The sequence below is a fragment of the Silene latifolia genome, chromosome 1 (genome assembly GCF_048544455.1).
Source record: "Silene latifolia isolate original U9 population chromosome 1, ASM4854445v1, whole genome shotgun sequence".
NCBI classification, from domain to species: Eukaryota; Viridiplantae; Streptophyta; class Magnoliopsida; order Caryophyllales; family Caryophyllaceae; genus Silene; species Silene latifolia.
Window position 1 is genome coordinate 28,335,199 of NC_133526.1, and position 22,094 is coordinate 28,357,292.

General features: G+C 39.5%; 1 protein-coding gene across 1 annotated transcript; it reads left to right on the forward strand.

Annotated features, from left to right (window-relative positions):
* The first annotated feature begins 3,897 nt into the window (after positions 1 to 3,897).
* On the forward strand, positions 3,898 to 5,613 carry LOC141642808 (uncharacterized). Its single transcript, XM_074451754.1, has 3 exons — positions 3,898 to 4,004; positions 4,290 to 4,644; positions 4,801 to 5,613. The coding sequence occupies exons 1-3, from the start codon at positions 3,898 to 3,900 to the stop codon at positions 5,611 to 5,613; spliced, it is 1,275 nt and encodes a 424-aa protein (XP_074307855.1).
* Positions 5,614 to 22,094: the final 16,481 nt, after the last annotated feature.

The following is a 22,094-nucleotide window of genomic DNA, read 5'->3' on the forward strand; positions in this document are numbered from 1 at the left end:
AATTGGTTTCCATTGCAAAAATGAGTACGTTCTTTATCGCACCCGCTTCTATGACGAAGTCACTATAAGCAAGTGACTCGTTAGCTCTTGCATTGGGGCCTGGGTTTGGCGGTATTGGCTCAGTTAAGTACTTGAGCTTACCGTCAGCAATGGCAGCATTCCGTAATGATGCCTCCCAGTCCGCAAAGTTGGACCCGTCATTCTTCAGTCGTGTGGACTGATTCATGTGGTCCATGAAAGTTTTGAGCCAGGACTCGCGTGCAAGTGTGGCACTTGGCATAGGGATATCATTATTTCCAGCCATTTGTTGTAAGCAGTATTATCAATATAAAACGAATTCTACACTGCGAAAAGAAGAAGAAAAATATAATAAGCATACTCATCGTTATGATTTAAGTCTAATGCAAAACTGTTATAATGCGAAGACTCAAGAATTTATACAATTGACCTCCCTCAAGAATTATATAAATGATCCCAAGACTCAATTATCTGTAAATTGATAAGCCAACCTCTTGGCTAATTCTAATTTTAGAATTCTTGGTTGATAAATTTCTGTAAATTTTATCTATAGTCCATCATAATCTCGAGAAACTCTTCGGATTATAATGTTGAGGTAAAATAAGTCAACACAAACTACTTACCCAACGTAGAAGGGGTCATATGGAGAGTAAGGTCCTATATGCCTATCGACGAAGAAGGGATTCATAGATATTTGGCCTATAAACACTAGTCTCAATTTTAGTTTTAGAGGAAGATCTCATCAACTTTATTTTAATTCATTTTAAGTGAACTAATATCTAGCATGCGAGAATGAATAAACTAAGATGATGGCTTAAAATTGTGTGACATCTTTATGTCCATGATAACTAGCATCCAAACTATATGAGTCAATTTTCATGCATATATGTAGGTGGTTTGGTTTAGGCGGAATATGATGCACTAACTATTAAGAGAAGAAAAACAATAAGAATGGAAAAACGTAAAACAAAAACAAAGTCCTAGTGTGGCCTATCTACCAAAATGAACATAAATACAACTTTGGAATCCTTCCTAGGACCCGAGAAGCTAGTCTTGATGTTCCATCTTGGTCCATGTAGCGGGAGTGAGCAATCCAATCTCCATCTTTAGTCTTCTCAAAATTACAATTAATAAATTACAAAATAAACCTATTTACATTCTAATTTCAAAAACATAATACTAAAGAAAATTAAAGGAGATTCGAGATCTCAAAATTACATCAAGATTATGTTTCCATCATTACGAAAACATAATCAACTAAGGCCACACTAGGTAATACAAATTACACCCGATTGCAAAAATACGTAAATTAAACCATTCAACAATTCATACAACTAAATAAAATGCATCAACTATAAATTAATCATTCAAGACATAATTCCTTAATTATGTAGAGTAATTTATCCAAACCACCTATTTTAAAATGATCAAAATTATGTGACAATTCCTCAATTACTCACAATAATTCCAATCTTAATACATATTAACTTGTAATATGAATTAATCTAACATTATTTTAAACCACTTTAAAATAATTGGGTATCTAAAATTTGTGAACTTTTTCACAACAAACAATCATGCATTATAGATGTAATGTATAATAATAATTGGCCAAATCACAACAACAAAAAGAAAAAAACAGAAATTTTTTTTTTTTAAATTGCTCACGGCATTCTGCAAAAAAAAAAAAGAAAAACAGTTTTTTTTTTTCTTGTGCTCTCGGCATTCACCTAAAATCCAAAAAAAAATTTTTTTTCTTTTCGAAAACATACCCTTTTAGATGAACAAATTTGTTTAATGTTGCTACTAGAACAAGATTGGCATAATCATCAACATTTAATTTAAACATAGATCCAAACTAGATGGTTCAATTTAACCTCTTAAAAAGAATATCTAAATTATGATTAAATCGATTTTCTGAATAGTTGATTCATCACAATTGATTTGAACATTATTAAAATTAATGAATCATGATTCTTTAATAACAAGTATGCCAAAAACTATATAGCAAAACAAATGAATATCATCAATCAAAACAATTTCCATTTACATTTCAATTTAATTTTTATTAAATCAAAACTTCTACAAATTTATCATATTATCATCTTAACATATTAAAAAAACAATATCAATAAATCAAATGGAAACAAAACATCAAAAAAAAAATTTCTCGGCAAAAAAAAATTGTTTCGGCCGAAAAAAAAATTTGATTTTAAAATTTTTGTTTTAATCCATTTATGAAAATCATATAAGATAATTTTGTGGCCTATGCTCTGATACCACTTGTGGGAAATATCGGTATATTTCATCAAGAAAATTTTGGATTATAACGAAATTATGAGATATGAAATTACGAGTCATAAACGAATTGCATAAACAAAAGAATAGAGATTAGAAGTAACCTTCGGTCCTAGCAATTTGGCCTAAGAACAAATATCGAGATCGATATTCTCCTAATCGTTGCACCCAAGATGCTTTGAGAAATGCCTAATTTTTGCTAGAAAAAGGAACCCTAATTTCTAATTAATTTTAGGGTTTTTGTGATGGGAGTGTAGAGAAAAAAACATGTGAGAAAAATAATCTCCCTCTCTCCTCTTTTAACCGTCCAAAGGAGGAGAATAAGGAAGATATTTTTTTTCTTATTTTCTTTTCCCCCTTGAATCGTGTAACAACCGGAAAAATAAGGAGAAAAATCTTCTTATTTTTGGTAGTTATCATATTGTATAAAATGCGTATAATTATCAATTGTCATTTATGTCGTCACGTATTAATAAGTCCACACACAACAGTTTGTAGTCGATTTATTAATACCGGTCTGTCATCATTTATTATGACAATTTCGTATAATATATACATTAACTATAAATATCGCATATTTATAATTTGCTAATTAAATATAACCATTTACGTTTAATTACGAATTAACATCTTAATTCGTTTAAGCTAACATCATATACATTAATTAAATATAACAGTTTATATTCAATTTACGAATTAACAATTAATTCGTCTCAGCTGATATTATTTAATTGTATTAAATAATCGTCTCATCATCACATTGACTAACCTTTTAGTCAAATACATGGACTAACCTTTTAGTCATATAAGGCATCAATGTGATTATATTTTCATATAATCACATCTCTCGAAAACATCCTTTACGTGTGACTTTTAGGGACCAGTTGATCACCGCCATCAGTATGATAATAACGTCAAACTTCTAGCAAGCCAACCGTTATTAGTAAACGTTAATCAACTGATAAAATACTAAGTATACCCTGTGAACCTATAAGAGATTTATAAACGTTATCACACTAATTGTGGAGGACACTAGCTCCAACAGCTAGAGGTTGCTACAAGAAAGCGCTAAAGTGCACGACCAGCCCCCCGGCATAGCAATTACAGAAGCAGCCTGTCCAGGACGAATATATTGAACCTCCAGCCAAAGATTTAGACCAGATCAACCTGGACAAGCTGCACCCCGAAAGGACCGTGCTAATAGAGGCAGGATGAACAAGAGACCTCAGACAGCACCTAGTCAAATTCCTGCAAGCCAATATGGATTGTTTCGCATGGTCCCATGACGACATGATAGGGATAGATCAATCTATCATAACACACAAACTCAGTGTGGACCCAGGATTCAAGCCCATCCAGCAGAGACGAAGAAAGTTTGCAGCCGAGAGAAATAAAGTGATCAACCAGGAGGTAGACAGCCTGCTACCAGCAAACAAGATAAGAGAGGTAAAGTACCCAGAGTGGTTGTCAAATGTAGTGGTAGTACCCAAGAAGAATGGAAAGTGGAGAGTATGCGTGGATTTCACCGACCTCAACAAGGCATGTCCCAAAGATCCCTTGCCACTACCGCACATTGACGCAATGGTGGATGCAACAGCTGGACACGAGATATTAACATTCTTGGACGCTTGGAGCGGTTACAATCAAATTAAGATGGATCCAGCAGATCAGAAGAAGACAACATTCATGTCCGAAAGAGGAATATATTGCTACAACTTCATGCCCTTCGGCCTGAAAAACGCAGGATCCACATATCAAAGGCTGGTCAACCGCATGTTCAAAGAGAAAATAGGAAGAACCATGGAAGTGTACATTGACGATATGGTGGTAAATTCAGAGAAAGCTGTGGACCACATGCGACATCTAGCAGAAACATTCAGCACCCTTAGAGAATATAAAATGAAGCTAAACCCGTCTAAGTGCACCTTTGGAGTTTCCTCCGGCAAATTCTTAGGCTACATTGTCACTCAAAGAGGAATAGAAGCCAGCACCGAGCAGATTAAGGCTGTATTACAGCTGGAGTCACCTGAAAAACCAAAGGACGTACAAAGACTAGCTGGTAACGTAGCAGCTCTAAGCATATTCATCTCAAGATCCTCAGATAAGTGCAGACTATTCTACGATATATTGAGAAAAAGCCAGAAGTTTGAGTGGACTGCAGACCACGAGCAGGCATTCAGGGAGCTGAAACACTACCTCAGCAGCCCACCATTACTATCAAAACCGGAGCCAGGAGAACCATTGTTCCTTTACTTAGCAGTCACAGAAGTAGCAGTAAGCGCAGTCCTAGTCAGAGAACAGGATAAGGAGCAAAAGCCAGTCTACTATGTAAGCAAGTCTCTACTTCCAGCAGAGACCAGGTACACATCTCTTAAAAAATTAGTACTAGCACTAGTGATTGCATGTTACAAACTGCGCCCCTACTTTGAGTCCCACACCATACATGTTGTAACCAACTACCCATTGAAATCCGTGATGAGGAAGCCTGAACTATCAGGCAGAATGTCAAAATGGTCAGTACACCTTAGTGGATATGACATCAGGTATGATCCAAGAACAGCGATAAAATCGCAGGCGCTGGCAGACTTTGTGTCAGACTTCAGCCCAACCATACAGAATCTGGCAGACGAAGAAATCCTAACCCTCAAAGGAAATAAGGAAGCAGAAGTCTGGCAGATGTACATCGACGGAGCTTCCAACCAAAGGGGAGCAGGCGTAGGACTAATCCTGCGATCACCGCAGGGAGATTTGATGGCACAGGCAGTACGATGTGAATTTAAGGCAACTAATAATGAAACAGAATACGAAACCTTGATACTAGGAATGCAGCTAGCCCTAGAGCTAGGAGTCAGGAATCTACAAATATTCAGTGACTCTTTTCTAATAGTTAATCATGTGAATGATGAATTCATAGCCAGAGATTCAAAGATGATCGCCTACTTAAAAGTGGCAAAGGAGCTGAAACAGAAATTCAAAGACTGCAAGCTCAAGCAGATCCCCAGAGACCAAAATGTGGAAGCAGATGCCTTAGCAACTCTGGGGGAAACCTTCAAGCCAACCGAGCTGTCCAACATTCCCATCGCACACATGCTGGAACCTTATATCCAAAAATTAGAGGAAGCGGACAGAGGAGAACTGGAAGACCAGCAAGACGGGACATCGGTTCAATCAACTACAGGCGGCCAGGCGCCTGTACAGCCAGACAATAGATCTGGTGGCCAGACAGCTGCCCAGTCAGACGATCAACCCACTGGTCAGGCAGATGACTGGGATTGGCGGACACCGTACCTAGATTAGTTGAGACATGGCAAACTGCCAGTTGACAAGAAGGAGATAAAAGGCTTCAAAATGAAAGCCTCCAAATTCATACTAATTGATGTCATACTTTTCAGGCAGTCAACAGCATGACCTTACCTACGATGCTTGGATAAGCAAGAAGCACAGACTGTGTTGCATGCCCTCCACAGTGGTGAGTGTGGAAACCATGCAGGGGGCAGGAGTCTGTCAAGCAAAGCCCTCAGACAAGGTTACTTCTGGCCCACAATGAGGGCAGATTCAGCAGAATATGCCCGCAAGTGTGACTCCTGCCAGCGCTCAGCGCCAATGATCCATCAGCCAGCAGAGCCCCTACATCCCATCATCTCTCCCTGGCCATTCATGACATGGGGGATGGATATAGTGGGTCCTCTAACCAGAACCACGGGAAACAGAATGTGGATGCTAGCAATGACAAATTACTTCTCCAAATGGATAGAAGCAGAAGCATTCACAGAGGTAAAAGACAAACAGGTCATTTCTTTCATTAAGCGTAATATCATCTGCAGGTTTGGTATCCCGTCATAAATCATATGTGACAACGGATCACAATTCATCTCAAACGATGCCGACGGATACTGTGCCAGATGCAACATCACTCTAAAAAAATCAGCACCCAGGACTCCAAAGTCCAACGGGCAGGCTGAATCCAGTAACAAAATCATCATGGACAACTTGAGAAGGAGGCTACAGGAGTTAGGAGGAAAGTGGGCAGATGAATTTCCACTAGTGCTATGGTCAGACAGAACGACCCCAAAGACGGCAACAGGCCAGACACCCTTCAGCCTGGTGTTTGGCGCAGAAGTAGTCATTCCATCAGAAGTTCTAGTTCCAACTCACAGGTATGGATGCATGACAGGGGAACAGAACAATGTAGAGATGGCCAGGAGCCTAGACACGATAGACGAGCTGAGAGCAAGCGCGAAAATACGTCTGGCTGCCTACAAGCAGTCAGTCGCCAGAAGTTACAACAAGAATGTGAAACTCAGGCTCCTGGAGGTAGGAGACCTGGTCCTCCGTGAAGTGTTTCAAAACACAAAGAATCGTAAAGCAGGCAAATTCGCCTATAAATGGGAAGGACCATACCAGGTAGAAGGAGTTGTTGGCTATGGGGCGTACAAATTTATGACCATGGACGGTCAGATCATACACAACCCATGGAACATACTTCACCTGAAGAGGTATCACTTTTAATAATAAGTAGACATTCGTGTACAGAGTAGTGTGTGAAGAAAAGCCAAAAAAAAACAGTAGTAGGCATACTACCAATTTCGTGTCAATTTCTTTTTTCTTTTATTTCTTTCAAAATTCAAAAACTATTGGAGTTGTGTGGTCTATAAGCTTCCTGGGACCACAATTGCTCTGGTACCCCATGAGATGGCATCAGGTACTTCACATCGCTCTGATAAATTTCAATTTTCAGGCTTCTCTAAATGCATCTCTCTGAATTCTAACGTCTATGGTACATTGAAAGGGTAACTAGTAGGACTGTCAACTGCAAACGTGGGGTGACAAGGCACACGGCACTCCAACATGCCTAACCTACATTTCTCCATTAGGAGCACCCTCACCAGGCGGCTTGTGGAACATACGAAAGGGAGCCTGGCTGACAGCTGAAAGCTTATCCAGCTACCCCTGATACCACCCCCTGGACGTAGCTCGCAATAAACGCAATTAATCAGGACCCCAGCATGCATGCACATACATATGGCGCGCAGGGATCTCTGAGCTACCAGAATCCTGCAATGTTCCATCGGTCCTAGAATGACGATAAACTTGCCTAAGGTACGCCCCCGTTGGCTTTAAACATGACGAACACACCTTGCGTCATGAACAAGGTTAAGTAGTCAAATGCGGCATACGCCTAAATCGGTCCTCAGACTGACACGTCAGCTAGCTGAGTCTAAATCTGTCTCTTCAGGCTGACACGACTGGTCTAAATCGGCCTTGAAGGTTGACACGGCCACCCCAACTATAATGCGGCATAAGCCTAAATCAGTCAGCAGACTGACACGGCAGCTAGCTGAGTCTAAATCAGCCTCCTCAGGCTGACACGACTAGCCTAAATCAGCCAGCAGGGTGACACGGCAAACTTCCTAAGTTAAGAGTGTAAAATAAAACGCACAAGATATAATAAACTTGTCAAACTAAGGCAAGGGGCATTTCAAAATTGGCCTAAAAGTACGGCCCCAAGTTCAAAACTGCCACCACGGTAGACAAACCACAAAACAAGAAAATGTTTAAAAATTTTTACAAGTCTGCACCACACAAGGTCAGACCGCCATCCAACAAATTTTGAAATAAAAACTTTAAATTTAGGTCACATTAATGACCTCCACTTCAGGCGCTTCCTCTGCCTCCTCCTGCTGACTTCCCATTTCAGCTATAGGACCAGCTTGCATGCCCTTGGCAACAACAGCCTCCTGAGCTCCCTCAGCAACAGCAGCATCCTGAAATGAGCCAACATCGCCAGCAGCCATCTGCTCCGCCAATACAGAAGAATTCACCTCGCCAACCTCGGGCATCAGCACGCTTAAATTAGGTTGGACAGGGTAAAGCATCTCCAGCTGCCTCTCCTCCTCCTCAATGGCCTGCTGGGTTGGAGCCTCCTCAAGAGCAGCACGCATTCCGCTGATCTTCCCCCGCCAGGTAGCATAGGCAACAATATTGGTGGCGAGGGAGATCAACACGCTGATCTTCTCTTCAGAACGCTTGAGAGAATCAGAGAAGGTACTGCATACCTCCTGAGTACGCGCCAGCTGGTCAGCACCCTCCTTCAGCTTTTTTTTGGCTCCAGCAAGCTCGGCTTTTAGCTCCACCACCCGTCCTCTCAAGTCAGCACGCTGCTGTTCCAACTCAGCAATGGTTCCAGTCAGCTCCTGATTTCTTGCGTTGGTGGCCCTGCTGGTAGTCTGGACTACGTTGATCATCTTCCTATTATATAGGGCTGATTGGAAGGCCTGTGAGCGGATGAAGAAAGAGTCAGCAAACTTGCCATTACGAAGGAAAAGATCGTAGTAAGCAGTAAAGGTGGGGTACACACCATGAAGGCGTTATGCACGTCATTTTCAGCCATCTCCTCTGGGGAAAACTTTGAGAAAGCCTCCACTAAGGAAGGGAAGAGGATCTGGTCGATTTCAGGCCAATAGGGCACCTTGTCAATATTCCCAAAACCATCAGGGAAGTGAGCGATGATGCCACCACTGGCAGCAGCAGGAGGACTAGCAGGTGGCGTAGGAGGATGACGGGACAACGAGCTTATATCTAAAGGTTCAGAGCGCATGGTACTGGAATGAGTAGGAGGGGACTGGAATGAAGCAGCAGGGGCACTCCTCTTGGAGGCAAAAGCTGCATCAGGGCTCGCAGCAGATCTTTTTCTTTTAGCACTCTGGAGGATGGCCTCCAAAGGATCAACTTTTGAACCTACAGGCAGACAGAATATTGAATGTCAGAAGTACCATATTGGCAGCAAGATTATAAGCAAAGATAGCGTGAAAAAAAAGAGGCTTACCAGAAGACATGCTGTGAGCTGATTGCTGCGGGTTGGAGGAAGAAGCAGGTGAGAAACCAGGAAGCAGATCAGGAAACTTTCTCTCTGACGGGGGATGCAGAACATCTTGTTGTGAGCAGCTATCGGGTCGCCCAGACGAGTCAGGTAGCAGGGACCTGCACAAAAGCAACAAAGTAAGCCATTAAGCATTGAGATTAACAAATCAGGCATCAGGAGAGCCACTTACTCGAAGTAATGACCCATTTCTCGAAGATATAGTCAGCAGGCGGCTGGATAGAAGCCTTCCTCACAAAGAAGAAGTCTTCAAACCACTTCTCATCCCTGGATTTTGACACATTCCTGAAGGGGGTCTCCCCGGAGCCCCGAAAGGAGAACTGGCCTCTTCCTAGAGACCTGATGTCATACATATGGGCCAGATCGCCCAAGGAAATGAAGCTGTCGGTGTTCTGACTAGCTGTCAGAGAGTAGAGGAGAACCCTCCAAATATTGGCGGAAATTTGTGCCATGGCGAAGTTATTGGTGCAAAGAAAGTCTTGCATAAGTTATTGGCGGAACTTGAGGATCGAGTGTGAGTGTACGTAACAAGTGTGGATCGTGAGTTATGCTTTTGGCGATAAGAGTTTTATATAGTTTATATAGAGAGGTATGTCATGTCGCGGTAATGTGGAAGAGTTAGAGTGTTTGTTATGATCAGGATTGTGTGGTTTTGGTTAGCTGGAGTGCAGAATGAGTCGAGGTATGAGAACTATTTAAGTACGAGAGCCTTGGATATAGGAATAGTAAGTGTTTAGATTATAGGCGGGTATCTTTCACATGTGGTGGTGATGAAGATAATGAGAGGTATAGCTAAGGATCTAGTATTAGTGAGTTACGAGGACGTAACATTTGTCTTAAGAGGAGTAGGATGCGGCAAAGAGCGTTTGAGGGTTGTGCATGTCGTAATATTATTGGACGTAGAGTGTTGGTGTAGCATAAGGTGTGGATGGATTCATATAGTGTTTGATAGTGTTGATAAAAGGAGATGATGATATTTGTGAGTTCGAGAGTTTTGGCAGCTGGATGATGATGTTGATGAGTGTGAGTAAACTTCGAGGACGAAGTTCCTTTTTAAGGGTGGTAGAATGTAACATTCCGTTTTGATGGTTGATCTTCTTTTGTGGATTGTCTTGGTATTGAGTTGCTAGTGAGGGTTATAGACAGAGTTGGCAACATTATATTGTGGCTATTCGGTAATGTTATGGAGTCAGTATTGGGAGCCTATGCTATAGTGGAGACGATATTGTGAGCCATGTTGTGGAAGGAAGAGTGGTTTGTGAAGTTAGTGTTAGATGTTCCATGTTTTATAGGTTGGGTTGAAACTTCGGGGACGAAGTTCTTTTTAAGGGGGGAAGATTGTAACACTACGGATTTTGTTAAGTTGTATACTCGACCGAGTAGAGCCTACTCGGCCGAGTAGGGTTAATTGTGGAGTCTGTTTTGGTTCTGCCGAGTAATACTCGGCCGAGTATGGAGAATACTCGACCGAGTAGATGATACTCGGCCGAGTATAGCTTTACTCGACCGAGTATCCGGTCTTGCGAATGTTATTTTATCGGTTTGATTAGGGAATGTTAGGGTTATTTTATATTCGACGTCAGTTTCTAAAACATCACTTCCAACCCTAATCATTCGACGATCTCTCCCTAATCACTCCCTAATCATCCCCTAATCTCGTTGTGTGTGCAAATCATCGTGATCCTTGCGTATAGTCTCTTATTCTACTGTTGGTAAGTTTCATTCCCTTGTCATTTGTATTCTTTTGGGGTTACTGTATATATGGAATTGGGGAAAATGGGATTGTGCAATGTGTAATTGTATTATGTGATTATTATTGTAGGTGACGATGTGATATTTATTATGCATTTGTATGGTTGATTGCAGCGTAGGCGGATTGCGAAAAGGTAGGGTTTTCCCTACTCAGTACTGTTAATTGATTAAGATTGTGTTTGTTTCATAATTGTTGTTATTTGCTGATCATCGGAGGATGGGTGTTGTGGTGATGGTGGTGATGTGGTTGTGTTGTGATGGTTGTGGTGTTGTGACAGCTGTGATGCTGTGGTATGTGTGATTGTGGTGGAGTCACTTGCGGGAGTGGCTTCACACCCTGGTTCGCCCTCCGTGGAACCCGTCACGGGAGGGGGATGTGCACATTAAGGGACGGGGGATTGTTAGTCGCTCGTTGATGAGCCGGACTAGGTGGGGATGGGCTGCGGTCACCCATCGGCGGCGAGGATTACCTTTGCGATGGGTAATCGCGGGGGCTACACACTTCGGTGTGTAGTCGGTTACTGTGTGAGATCGATGATCAGCTGGTTGTATCGTTGTTGTCTTATATTGATTGAGTAGTACTGACCCCGTGTTGTTGTTTTGTAAAAACCTGCGGTGATCCATTCGGGGATGGTGAGCAGATTGTGACAGGTAATGCAGATGTTTAGCTATGGGACAGGCATGGGGAGTCATCACGTCAAGTCTAGCTTCCGTTGTTATGAGTTTAGATGTCTTGGATTTCATTTGTATTGAGACCTTGTACGTTTATTTTGAGTTGGTCTGAGATAATGTAATCTTTAACTTTTATACTTTAATAAATGTGGTTTGGAAATTGTAACTTTGATATACTAACCTCGGGAAACCGAGATGGTAACAGCCTTTCATGCTAGGGTAGTCCTTGGTAAGGTACCTTGGTATGAGGGGGTGTTACAAAGTGGTATCAGAGCCGACGATTCCGGCACCTAAAACAAATGAACCCAATGAACTTAGGGAGTCTAAATAAAATGAACCCGGGGAGAGTTGTTTGGAGCTGCCGCAAAGACTTGGGAGACGTCCCAAAGTTGCATTAAGGCCCTTACGATCTCAAGCCGGTCACATGGGGGGAAATTGTTGTATGTTGAGTCATGTGTGTTTGATACCTATAGTGGGAATCTTGTGCATGGTTGGATGAAATGATGAAAGAAGTGGAATGTGATGGTTGTTGAAAGATGTATCGAGGATTTGTTGATGTTAACTTTGAGCATGGAATATGTTGGCATGTTAAGTGTTGGAACGTGGTAAAATATGAAAGGTGAATTGTGAATTTGTATCTGGTTGATATTGAGCATGAAGAATGTGATCATGTTACTTGTTTAGTACAATGTTGAACATGAAGTATGGTAGTGGTACATGTGCATATGAACATGATGATTTTAATGCTTGATTGTTGGTAGAAGCATGTGATTAAGGTCATGCGTCTATATATGTGAATGTCGTATTTAATTTCAATGTGAGTATGATAAAAGTGTCTCTATGTACTGGTTTCTTGAAGTATTGAGTTGTTGTTGTTGCCTTATGCATGTTCAAATTGTTTTGGTTTAGGAATTTTGATTTGTATACAAACCGATTTTGGAAGGGTTGTCTTAAAACTGTCATAAGTCGAGTTCTAGAAATGATATTGCTGTGATTCCAAGTTGAGGTGATAGCTTGTCCTCTTACGATTCTAACGATAGGTCACACGCCCAGAATGACCAAGTAACGAGTGAGATATGACTGTTTTACGAAAACTGGACGGTGCTGAGAACTGCGCCGATACTCGACCGAGTAGTCCCTACTCGGCCGAGTATCTTTTATACTCGACCGAGATTTCCATATTCGGCCGAGTAATCTCTCTGTGATAATACTGTTTAGCGTCTGGAGTCGTGAACTCGGCCGAGTAGTCTCATACTCGACCGAGTAAGGTCTACTCGGCCGAGTATTCCCAATACTCGACCGAGTAATCATTCTGCGACAATTGAGTTTGCTTCTGGAGTCGAAAACTCGACCGAGTAATATAGTTACTCGACCGAGTACCTTGTACTCGACCTAGTATGTTATGTACTCGACCGAGTACCTCATTGGGCGGCCACTTTGAGTCGGTGGCTATGTTCTTACTTTTGTTTTGAGTCGGTGGCTATGTTCTTACTTTTGTTTTGAGCCAGTGGCTATGTTTTTACATTGTTTTGAGTCGTAGGGTATATACACATGTATGTTTTGAGTCCTAACACATTCTTTTATATGTGAGACGGTCTTGATACGTAAGTTACCGGAAGTTATGACATGGAGAATGATGGCTTATGAGGGACATGTGTTGGGTAAGGAAGACATGTGTTAATGTGGTTGTGAAGGATAATGGAAAAAGAAAAGGGAAGAATGATGAGCTAATCGAGGTAAAGAGCATGTTTTGTGAGATATGATGAGTGATATAGTCGTGTGTTGAGTAGTATAAAAGTAAGTGTATATGGGCAAGGGTGATGTAAGTGTAAAGAAGCATGAGAATGAAAGATTGAGATAAGGGATACGAATAGTGGCATATTTGGATGTGTAAGGATTTATGGAGGAAGACAGCTAGGATAGAGTTGCTTAAGGATATATGTAATGGAAGGTTGTTGTAAGAAGATAGGAAAGAGAGGTATATAGTGAACTTAAAGGAAGTTATATCGCGATGTGGATTGTAGATAGTGGCTAAGTTTGGGAAGTTGGAATATCAAGGGGTGAGCCTAGTGTGTAATTTTTTGGACAAACGGTATGAAGTGAATTTTGGTTTCTAGAGATGCGAAAGGGAGATACGACTAATTGAAGAGTAACTGTTAGTGCGTGGACTTGATGGTGACAAGGGTGAGTGTGAAGCAAGATGAGAGATGATAAATGATAAGAAGAATGATAAGATATTGATATGAATTAATGGAATTAGAGTTGTGGAGCTATGGAAAATAAACAAATGACTAAAGAGTTAGGTAGAAAGAGAAAGGAGATGACTTATTATTTGGCACTATTGAGTAAAAGGAGGGAAAGAGGGATGGAAGTAAGTTGAGAGAACGTTGACCGGAGTTAACGAGCATGAAGGTAGGAAATTATGAAATGTACGATATACCCACTAGAGGGTGTGAGTTAATGGTTATATAGGAGAGCAGAACGAAGTGTTAGCCGTGAGTTTCGAGGTATTAAGGGAATAAGAAGCTTGTGGAGTGTTGCAAGATCTGAGATTTTGGTGGAGAGTTAGGTAGCGATATGATAAAGGATAGAATTGGGAATAATGTTGAGGTATGTTTTGTTGATGGATTGGATGTTCGTATTTGGGATGATAACCAAAGAGAGGAAACAGATTGTTATATTAAGAAGTGATAGTAAGAGAGTAGTCACATGAAGGATGTTGGTGTCATAGTAGTGTCACTAGTGGCTGAGGATGATGTTACTTTGGGGAAGTTAGTTGTTCTAATGAGGTTGATTTTGTGGAGGTGGTTAGTATGTTTGGTTGTGAGGAAGTATAAGATGTGGATATACGAGGTGTTCGCTGGAAGTTGGGTACTGATGTTATGGCTACATTTGCCGGAGGGGTGATAATTGTGTGTAAGAGAGGATATATTATGAAAGGCACCTGAGTTAAGTCCGGATGAGAGGTATTCGTTGTCAAGTGGTAACTTACGTGATCAGGATTGACTAGTTGGATGTGATTACGGGTCTATGATATGTGTAAATGTTTGTGTGAGGTTCTGACCTCACAAGAAGTGGTATGGTGTGATAATTATAAAGTTGTTATATGAATGTTTTGTAATTTATGTTGGGTACGGTATACTAATGAAATGAGGTTCAAAAGGTAATAATTTGATTGATCTGGGAAGAATAGTTAAAATTGTATGTGTATTGATGATACATGTTTATCCCGTGAAATGGTAAGGATGATGTTCATGAGATCCTTGTCAGTTTATTCCGTATAATATGATGTGTTATAATCTAGTAAAACGGTTTTGAATGAGTTTTCTTGTTCGAAATGTCATACTGAGTCAGTGTTTATGGGAATTATATGTGGTTGTGATGTTTATCGATGTGGTTGTTGTGCCTCGGGTGGTGATCCGGGCATGGTACTTCGTATTGTGATGCGGGCATTTTCGCGCTGCGGTGCGGCTGTTGGTTGCGGTGTTGCGATGCCGTCACCGGTTGTGGTGGAGTATACGGGGTGGTTACGATTTGAGTTTCGAAAGTACAGACCAGTTATGCACAGATTGTTGTTTTGTTACTGTTGTTTCTTGTGAGTTTTGGTTAGACATGTAGACTGTTGTTTGTTTGTTGATGTTTCTTACCAGTTTCAGTTTGGGAATGAGAGTAGAGTATGATATGAAAGAGAGTTGTATATGTTTTCGTTGTTGTCATGGTATAGTGATATTTTGTTGATGGGACACAGTTGGGATATGTTGTTACAGTAATTTTGATCGTGTTCTAGATGAGGCTTTGGTAGACATGTTAATGGCAAGTGATTTGTAGAACATGTGTGGTAATGATCTGATATATGCAGGTGGTTCATAATCCTTTGTTGAGACAGTGAGTGTAGGGTGTTGGGTAATTAATGTCGTGTTAAGTTATGTATGAGTCTTGCGGTAATGAAAGAAAGGAACTTGAGGATCGAGTGTGAGTGTACGTAACAAGTGTGGATCGTGAGTTATGCTTTTGGCGATAAGAGTTTTATATAGTTTATATAGAGAGGTATGTCATGTCGCGGTAATGTGGAAGAGTTAGAGTGTTTGTTATGATCAGGATTGTGTGGTTTTGGTTAGCTGGAGTGCAGAATGAGTCGAGGTATGAGAACTATTTAAGTACGAGAGCCTTGGATATAGGAATAGTAAGTGTTTAGATTATAGGCGGGTATCTTTCACATGTGGTGGTGATGAAGATAATGAGAGGTATAGCTAAGGATCTAGTATTAGTGAGTTACGAGGACGTAACATTTGTCTTAAGAGGAGTAGGATGCGGCAAAGAGCGTTTGAGGGTTGTGCATGTCGTAATATTATTGGACGTAGAGTGTTGGTGTAGCATAAGGTGTGGATGGATTCATATAGTGTTTGATAGTGTTGATAAAAGGAGATGATGATATTTGTGAGTTCGAGAGTTTTGGCAGCTGGATGATGATGTTGATGAGTGTGAGTAAACTTCGAGGACGAAGTTCCTTTTTAAGGGTGGTAGAATGTAACATTCCGTTTTGATGGTTGATCTTCTTTTGTGGATTGTCTTGGTATTGAGTTGCTAGTGAGGGTTATAGACAGAGTTGGCAACATTATATTGTGGCTATTCGGTAATGTTATGGAGTCAGTATTGGGAGCCTATGCTATAGTGGAGACGATATTGTGAGCCATGTTGTGGAAGGAAGAGTGGTTTGTGAAGTTAGTGTTAGATGTTCCATGTTTTATAGGTTGGGTTGAAACTTCGGGGACGAAGTTCTTTTTAAGGGGGGAAGATTGTAACACTACGGATTTTGTTAAGTTGTATACTCGACCGAGTAGAGCCTACTCGGCCGAGTAGGGTTAATTGTGGAGTCTGTTTTGGTTCTGCCGAGTAATACTCGACCGAGTATGGAGAATACTCGACCGAGTAGATGATACTCGGCCGAGTATAGCTTTACTCGACCGAGTATCCGGTCTTGCGAATGTTATTTTATCGGTTTGATTAGGGAATGTTAGGGTTATTTTATATTCGACGTCAGTTTCTAAAACATCACTTCCAACCCTAATCATTCGACGATCTCTCCCTAATCACTCCCTAATCATCCCCTAATCTCGTTGTGTGTGCAAATCATCGTGATCCTTGCGTATAGTCTCTTATTCTACTGTTGGTAAGTTTCATTCCCTTGTCATTTGTATTCTTTTGGGGTTACTGTATATATGGAATTGGGGAAAATGGGATTGTGCAATGTGTAATTGTATTATGTGATTATTATTGTAGGTGACGATGTGATATTTGTTATGCATTTGTATGGTTGATTGCAGCGTAGGCGGATTGCGAAAAGGTAGGGTTTTCCCTACTCAGTACTGTTAATTGATTAAGATTGTGTTTGTTTCATAATTGTTGTTATTTGCTGATCATCGGAGGATGGGTGTTGTGGTGATGGTGGTGATGTGGTTGTGTTGTGATGGTTGTGGTGTTGTGACAGCTGTGATGCTGTGGTATGTGTGATTGTGGTGGAGTCACTTGCGGGAGTGGCTTCACACCCTGGTTCGCCCTCCGTGGAACCCGTCACGGGAGGGGATGTGCACATTAAGGGACAGGGATTGTTAGTCGCTCGTTGATGAGCTGGACTAGGTGGGGATGGGCTGCGGTCACCCACTGGCGGCGAGGATTACCTGTTGCGATGGGTAATCTGGCAGGGCTACACACTTCGGTGTGTTGTCGGTTACTGTGTGAGATCGATGATCAGCTGGTTGTATCGTTGTTGTCTTATATTGATTGAGTAGTACTGACCCCGTGTTGTTGTTTTGTAAAAACCTGCGGTGATCCATTCGGGGATGGTGAGCAGATTGTGACAGGTAATGCAGATGTTTAGCTATGGGACAGGCATGGGGAGTCATCACGTCAAGTCTAGCTTCCGTTGTTATGAGTTTAGATGTCTTGGATTTCATTTGTATTGAGACCTTGTACGTTTATTTTGAGTTGGTCTGAGATAATGTAATCTTTAACTTTTATACTTTAATAAATGTGGTTTGGAAATTGTAACTTTGATATACTAACCTCGGGAAACCGAGATGGTAACAGCCTTTCATGCTAGGGTAGTCCTTGGTAAGGTACCTTGGTATGAGGGGGTGTTACAGAGGGAGGGCGCGAGAAATGAGGGAGAAAAGGGGTAGGTCCAATGATGAGTACACTGGAGGGAGTGCAAAAGACGGCGCATGGTTTTTTCAGAAAATGTGTACGTAAGTCCTTATTCGACGCCTCGAGACGTATCTCACAAGGAATTAGGGGCAAACTGTTTGGGCTAAAATCTGCATCTTGACCTAATGGGAGCAAGCCCATTTAACCCCTATTGAAGAGTTGGGCCGTGAAGGAAGAGCGAGCAAAGGAAGCCCAAGTGCAAGTAGAGTCGGTCTGAATAATTGGGCCAAGGATCTAGGCGGCAAGTGGAAGGCCCGCTGGTAGAGAAATAACGCGCTTGACAAGTCTTCAGGGAGAAGTCAGGGAGATCAAGGAGAATGGAGGGAGATGGCCTTTATGGAAAGAGTTGCAATAGAAGTAATATTCCTTTCCATAAACGAGGTAGGACATATCTAGGGTTCCTACCCTATAAATAGCCAAAGGAGCAATCAAGGAAGGACATTCAAGATCTCACGCACAATACATTGTGCTAGCTAGATTTACTTTCCGTCTCCATTGTACTCATTCCCCAATTAACGAGCTAGTGCAATATTTGGAAGGGCACCGTCCCTTCCCGCGGTTGTTTCCCTCGTTGGGTTTTCCGCGTCACCAAATCTTACGTGTCAATCCTTATTTACGCATTTAATTCCTTTATTTAGCATCGAATACAATCATACAAACAATATGCAACGAGTAAGACCGCATTGACCTTTTACAACCTAATCCGGTAAAAATTACCAAAACAAATATGACTCGTGTAATTAGGATAGACAATCACAAAATTTGATATCTAAATATAATATTAATAAATTACTCCAAAAATTGCATCCAAATTTTCTTGTTTGGCAGTAAGTGCCTCGACCAAACTTTTTATTTCCTAAAAGTAAAGCTTTCCAAAAGTTTATTATTATTATTTTATTTTTATACAATAACAATATAATACTAACTTAATAATTTAACAATAGTTTAGATTCAAAGTTTGCAAATCAAACCCCTCTTGACAATAAGGCCATTCGGCCATCATTAGGCCATCATTAGGAGAAGGCCAAAACTTTTCAATCACGGTTTTTAATTCATTAAACATATAAAATATGTGATAAAAAATTTATATCCAACCTAAATATACACATGCAAACACATTTACACATATTAATTCACATGCAAGGTAGTATAATGAAACAAGATTGTTAATTTACCCACCCTAAAAGGGATTTCGCGACCTCGACCAAACAACAGTCTTGAGATGGTCCAACGAGTCAAGATTTGATCTTCATTTTCCGAGTCTTCGTTCTTCTCGACAAAAACAACAAAGAACACAAAAATGAAAATTTTAAATTACATCACCATAATAATATGAATAAAGTTGTTTTTTTTAAAAAAAAATTATTTTAAAGTACAAATTGATTTTGTGCCAAGATCTCCTTAAATAATGATATGCATGTTGATTTTAATCAAATACTTTGAAGATTAAAATCTGAAAACTAATAATTTAATAAGAAAATAGTACTACTACCTTTGATCAATGAAAGGATGTGAAATTAAGATTTGAACAGCAGAAGGAGAGCAATTTAATTGATAGTATCGATGGGGAAAATCTCGTTTTACCGAGATAATAGGAAGCCTTCATAAAAGATTTGTGGATTTTGATTTACTACTACTTGGTAAAGGAGAGGAAAATGAGATTTTAATTTGATGGAGTCTTAATAAGAGTGAGATGAGTAGATTGAATGAATGAAGAATTTAATATGGATCTTCATCATTTTCTTTTAGGTTGTGTATACTGGGAAAATGATGGGAATAGTATTTTCATTTTGGTAATTAATGAGAGAAATGGTGAGGTGAGGTTAATTGTATTTAATTAACCAAAGCAAATGAGATGGAGGAATAAGGATATTAATAAAATTTGGTGACTTCATGGTATTTAATAAGGAACGAGGGAGGGACGGGTGGAGCGGCTCATTATGGCCCAACTTTTCGGGTTTATAAATCGTGTCAATATCAACTCGGTTTTAGTTATAAAATTAGTTTACAGAATTTTAAAATACGATAATTATATTATTAAACCAAAATTTTCAAATAATAAATTTCAAATATTGAAATAACTTTCGTAATAGTAATGGTGTAATAAAACAAACAAAACTCGACTAATTAAGTAACTAGGTCCGGTCACAAGTTTAATAATAATCGCATATTAATAAGACGTTTCATTACTAACGTAAAATATATTTTACTATTCAAGAGAAAGACGGAGAGTCACAATGATAAACGAGTCTTAAGCCATAGAAAATTTAAATAGTTGATTAAGATAAATCAGCAGGAAATAATAATATTGTAAAAGTAACATAAATTGAATTGGGTTAGTAAAAGACGTATTAGTAACGTATTTAGGAAGTTAATTCTTATCGAGAACGTGAAAAAGTAGAAAATTAAAAATGTGAAATTTTGTCATCTTGCGAAAGGGGGTCTAGTAGTTTTAAAATTGCAACGAAATATAATGTAAAATAAGAAGAATTTTTAAAATATTGGTAAAAATACGGGGTGTTACAGTCCTACCCACTAATAAAAAGTTTCGTCCTCGAAACTTGTAAGATACGAAAATTACTGAGAATGGTTTGAGTTCCTCAATATGTGTCATACCTCTGCAAAATAGCACTTATACGGGTCCCAATCTTCAAGACATGGTATATCTACATGCTCAATTTCATCATCCTTATAAACTTACTAACCACCATAATCTTGGTTTACCAAATGTACACTCGTCTCAATAATTATCATTTCTTTACCCTTCTAATCACTCTCCCATAATGTTATCTAACATATTCATCAGCTTTTCACCGTTTCTGTATTTCCAACGTTCCTGAAACTTTGTTTATGAACTCGATCTATATTTCAACTAAGAGACAAATACTTAGTCATCCAAATTATATTTCTACTACACTAGGTCCTTAAGTCAGGCTTTTCAAATAGTCTTAACTAACTTCAATGATGATTCTCTAAATATAAATGGTTTACAAACAACATTCACAAAACCTTCAAGTCATCCTTTGTCCTCTCAATATCGTTACTAAGTCTCCTTAATTTCCTTTGTATCTCATTACCTCAATTGTGGCCTAGGATTTGCTTGTTCTCTCATCACGAATTCACCCATAGTCCATACCCATTTATAATATTCCGGAGTCTAAATAAGTTTACATCTTCAATACACTCACCCATTTACCTCTATTATCAAGGTCATTCCATAAACGCATCCTAATAATTTTCTTTCAACTTCTAAATTCGTCTTCATTATTATTACATAAAATTCCATTATTCATAAAATTCCATTATCGATCATGTTATTGACTTATTCCACCACAATTCCATTCTATTCCCGCGATAACAAAGTCCAAGTTCTTTCTGTCGTATCCTTTTGTTATCCCAAAACCGAAATAGTTACTCCAAGAGTTTAGATCAACTAAGTACCCCTTAAGTGGTAACACATTTTTTTTCCTTCACTTATTCTCTTTCGACAAAGTATATATCGATATCCTTAAAATATCCTCAGGCATTTCACCAAGTTAATATTCATAAAGTAAAGCTCATTACATTCTCTAACCCCCTTTAATTATTCTATTTCCGATTTCGAGTAAAACTATTAACTCAAAAGTTTAAATCGACAACTATTCCTCAAATAATATATTTCCTTTCATAGTCCAAGTCAAATTTTAGAATCCCCGGATCAAGTATACTTTTCTCTATTCATTAACGTCACTTAATACACTGCGCTGTCTAAGGCTAGATTTTATATGGGTAAGAGAATTTTTAATATTTGAAAGAGTTCTAAAATATTCACAAAATCATAGTTCGGAAAATCATATTACACTAATAATGTAGATAAGGATGATGTTTAAGAAAATAGGAGGGTATATAAAATGTTCCATTTCGAACAACTTTACATGTAAAAGATGTTAGTGAAATCAAATTATGGAACTAAAACCATCTAGTTTGTTTTGAAAGTAGATGATAATTGATAGATTTTGAACTACTTCGTGCAAAAGTTATATTTCTAAAATCGCTATAACTTAAAAGAATTCAAAGAACATAAATTTTATCGTAGCCAACTTAAGAGCTTAGACAACACTGCAATAAATATCGAAAATAACAAATTAGACGCGATTTTGAAAACAGGAAAAGCAGCAATAATAGTTAAATCTAATTAGCGAATTCTCACGTCAACGGGGTCAAATCTAGCGAACGCAATTGCCGGGGCTTCACTTGTTCCAGAGTGTCGGTAAAAATGGAGTTTAAGGAG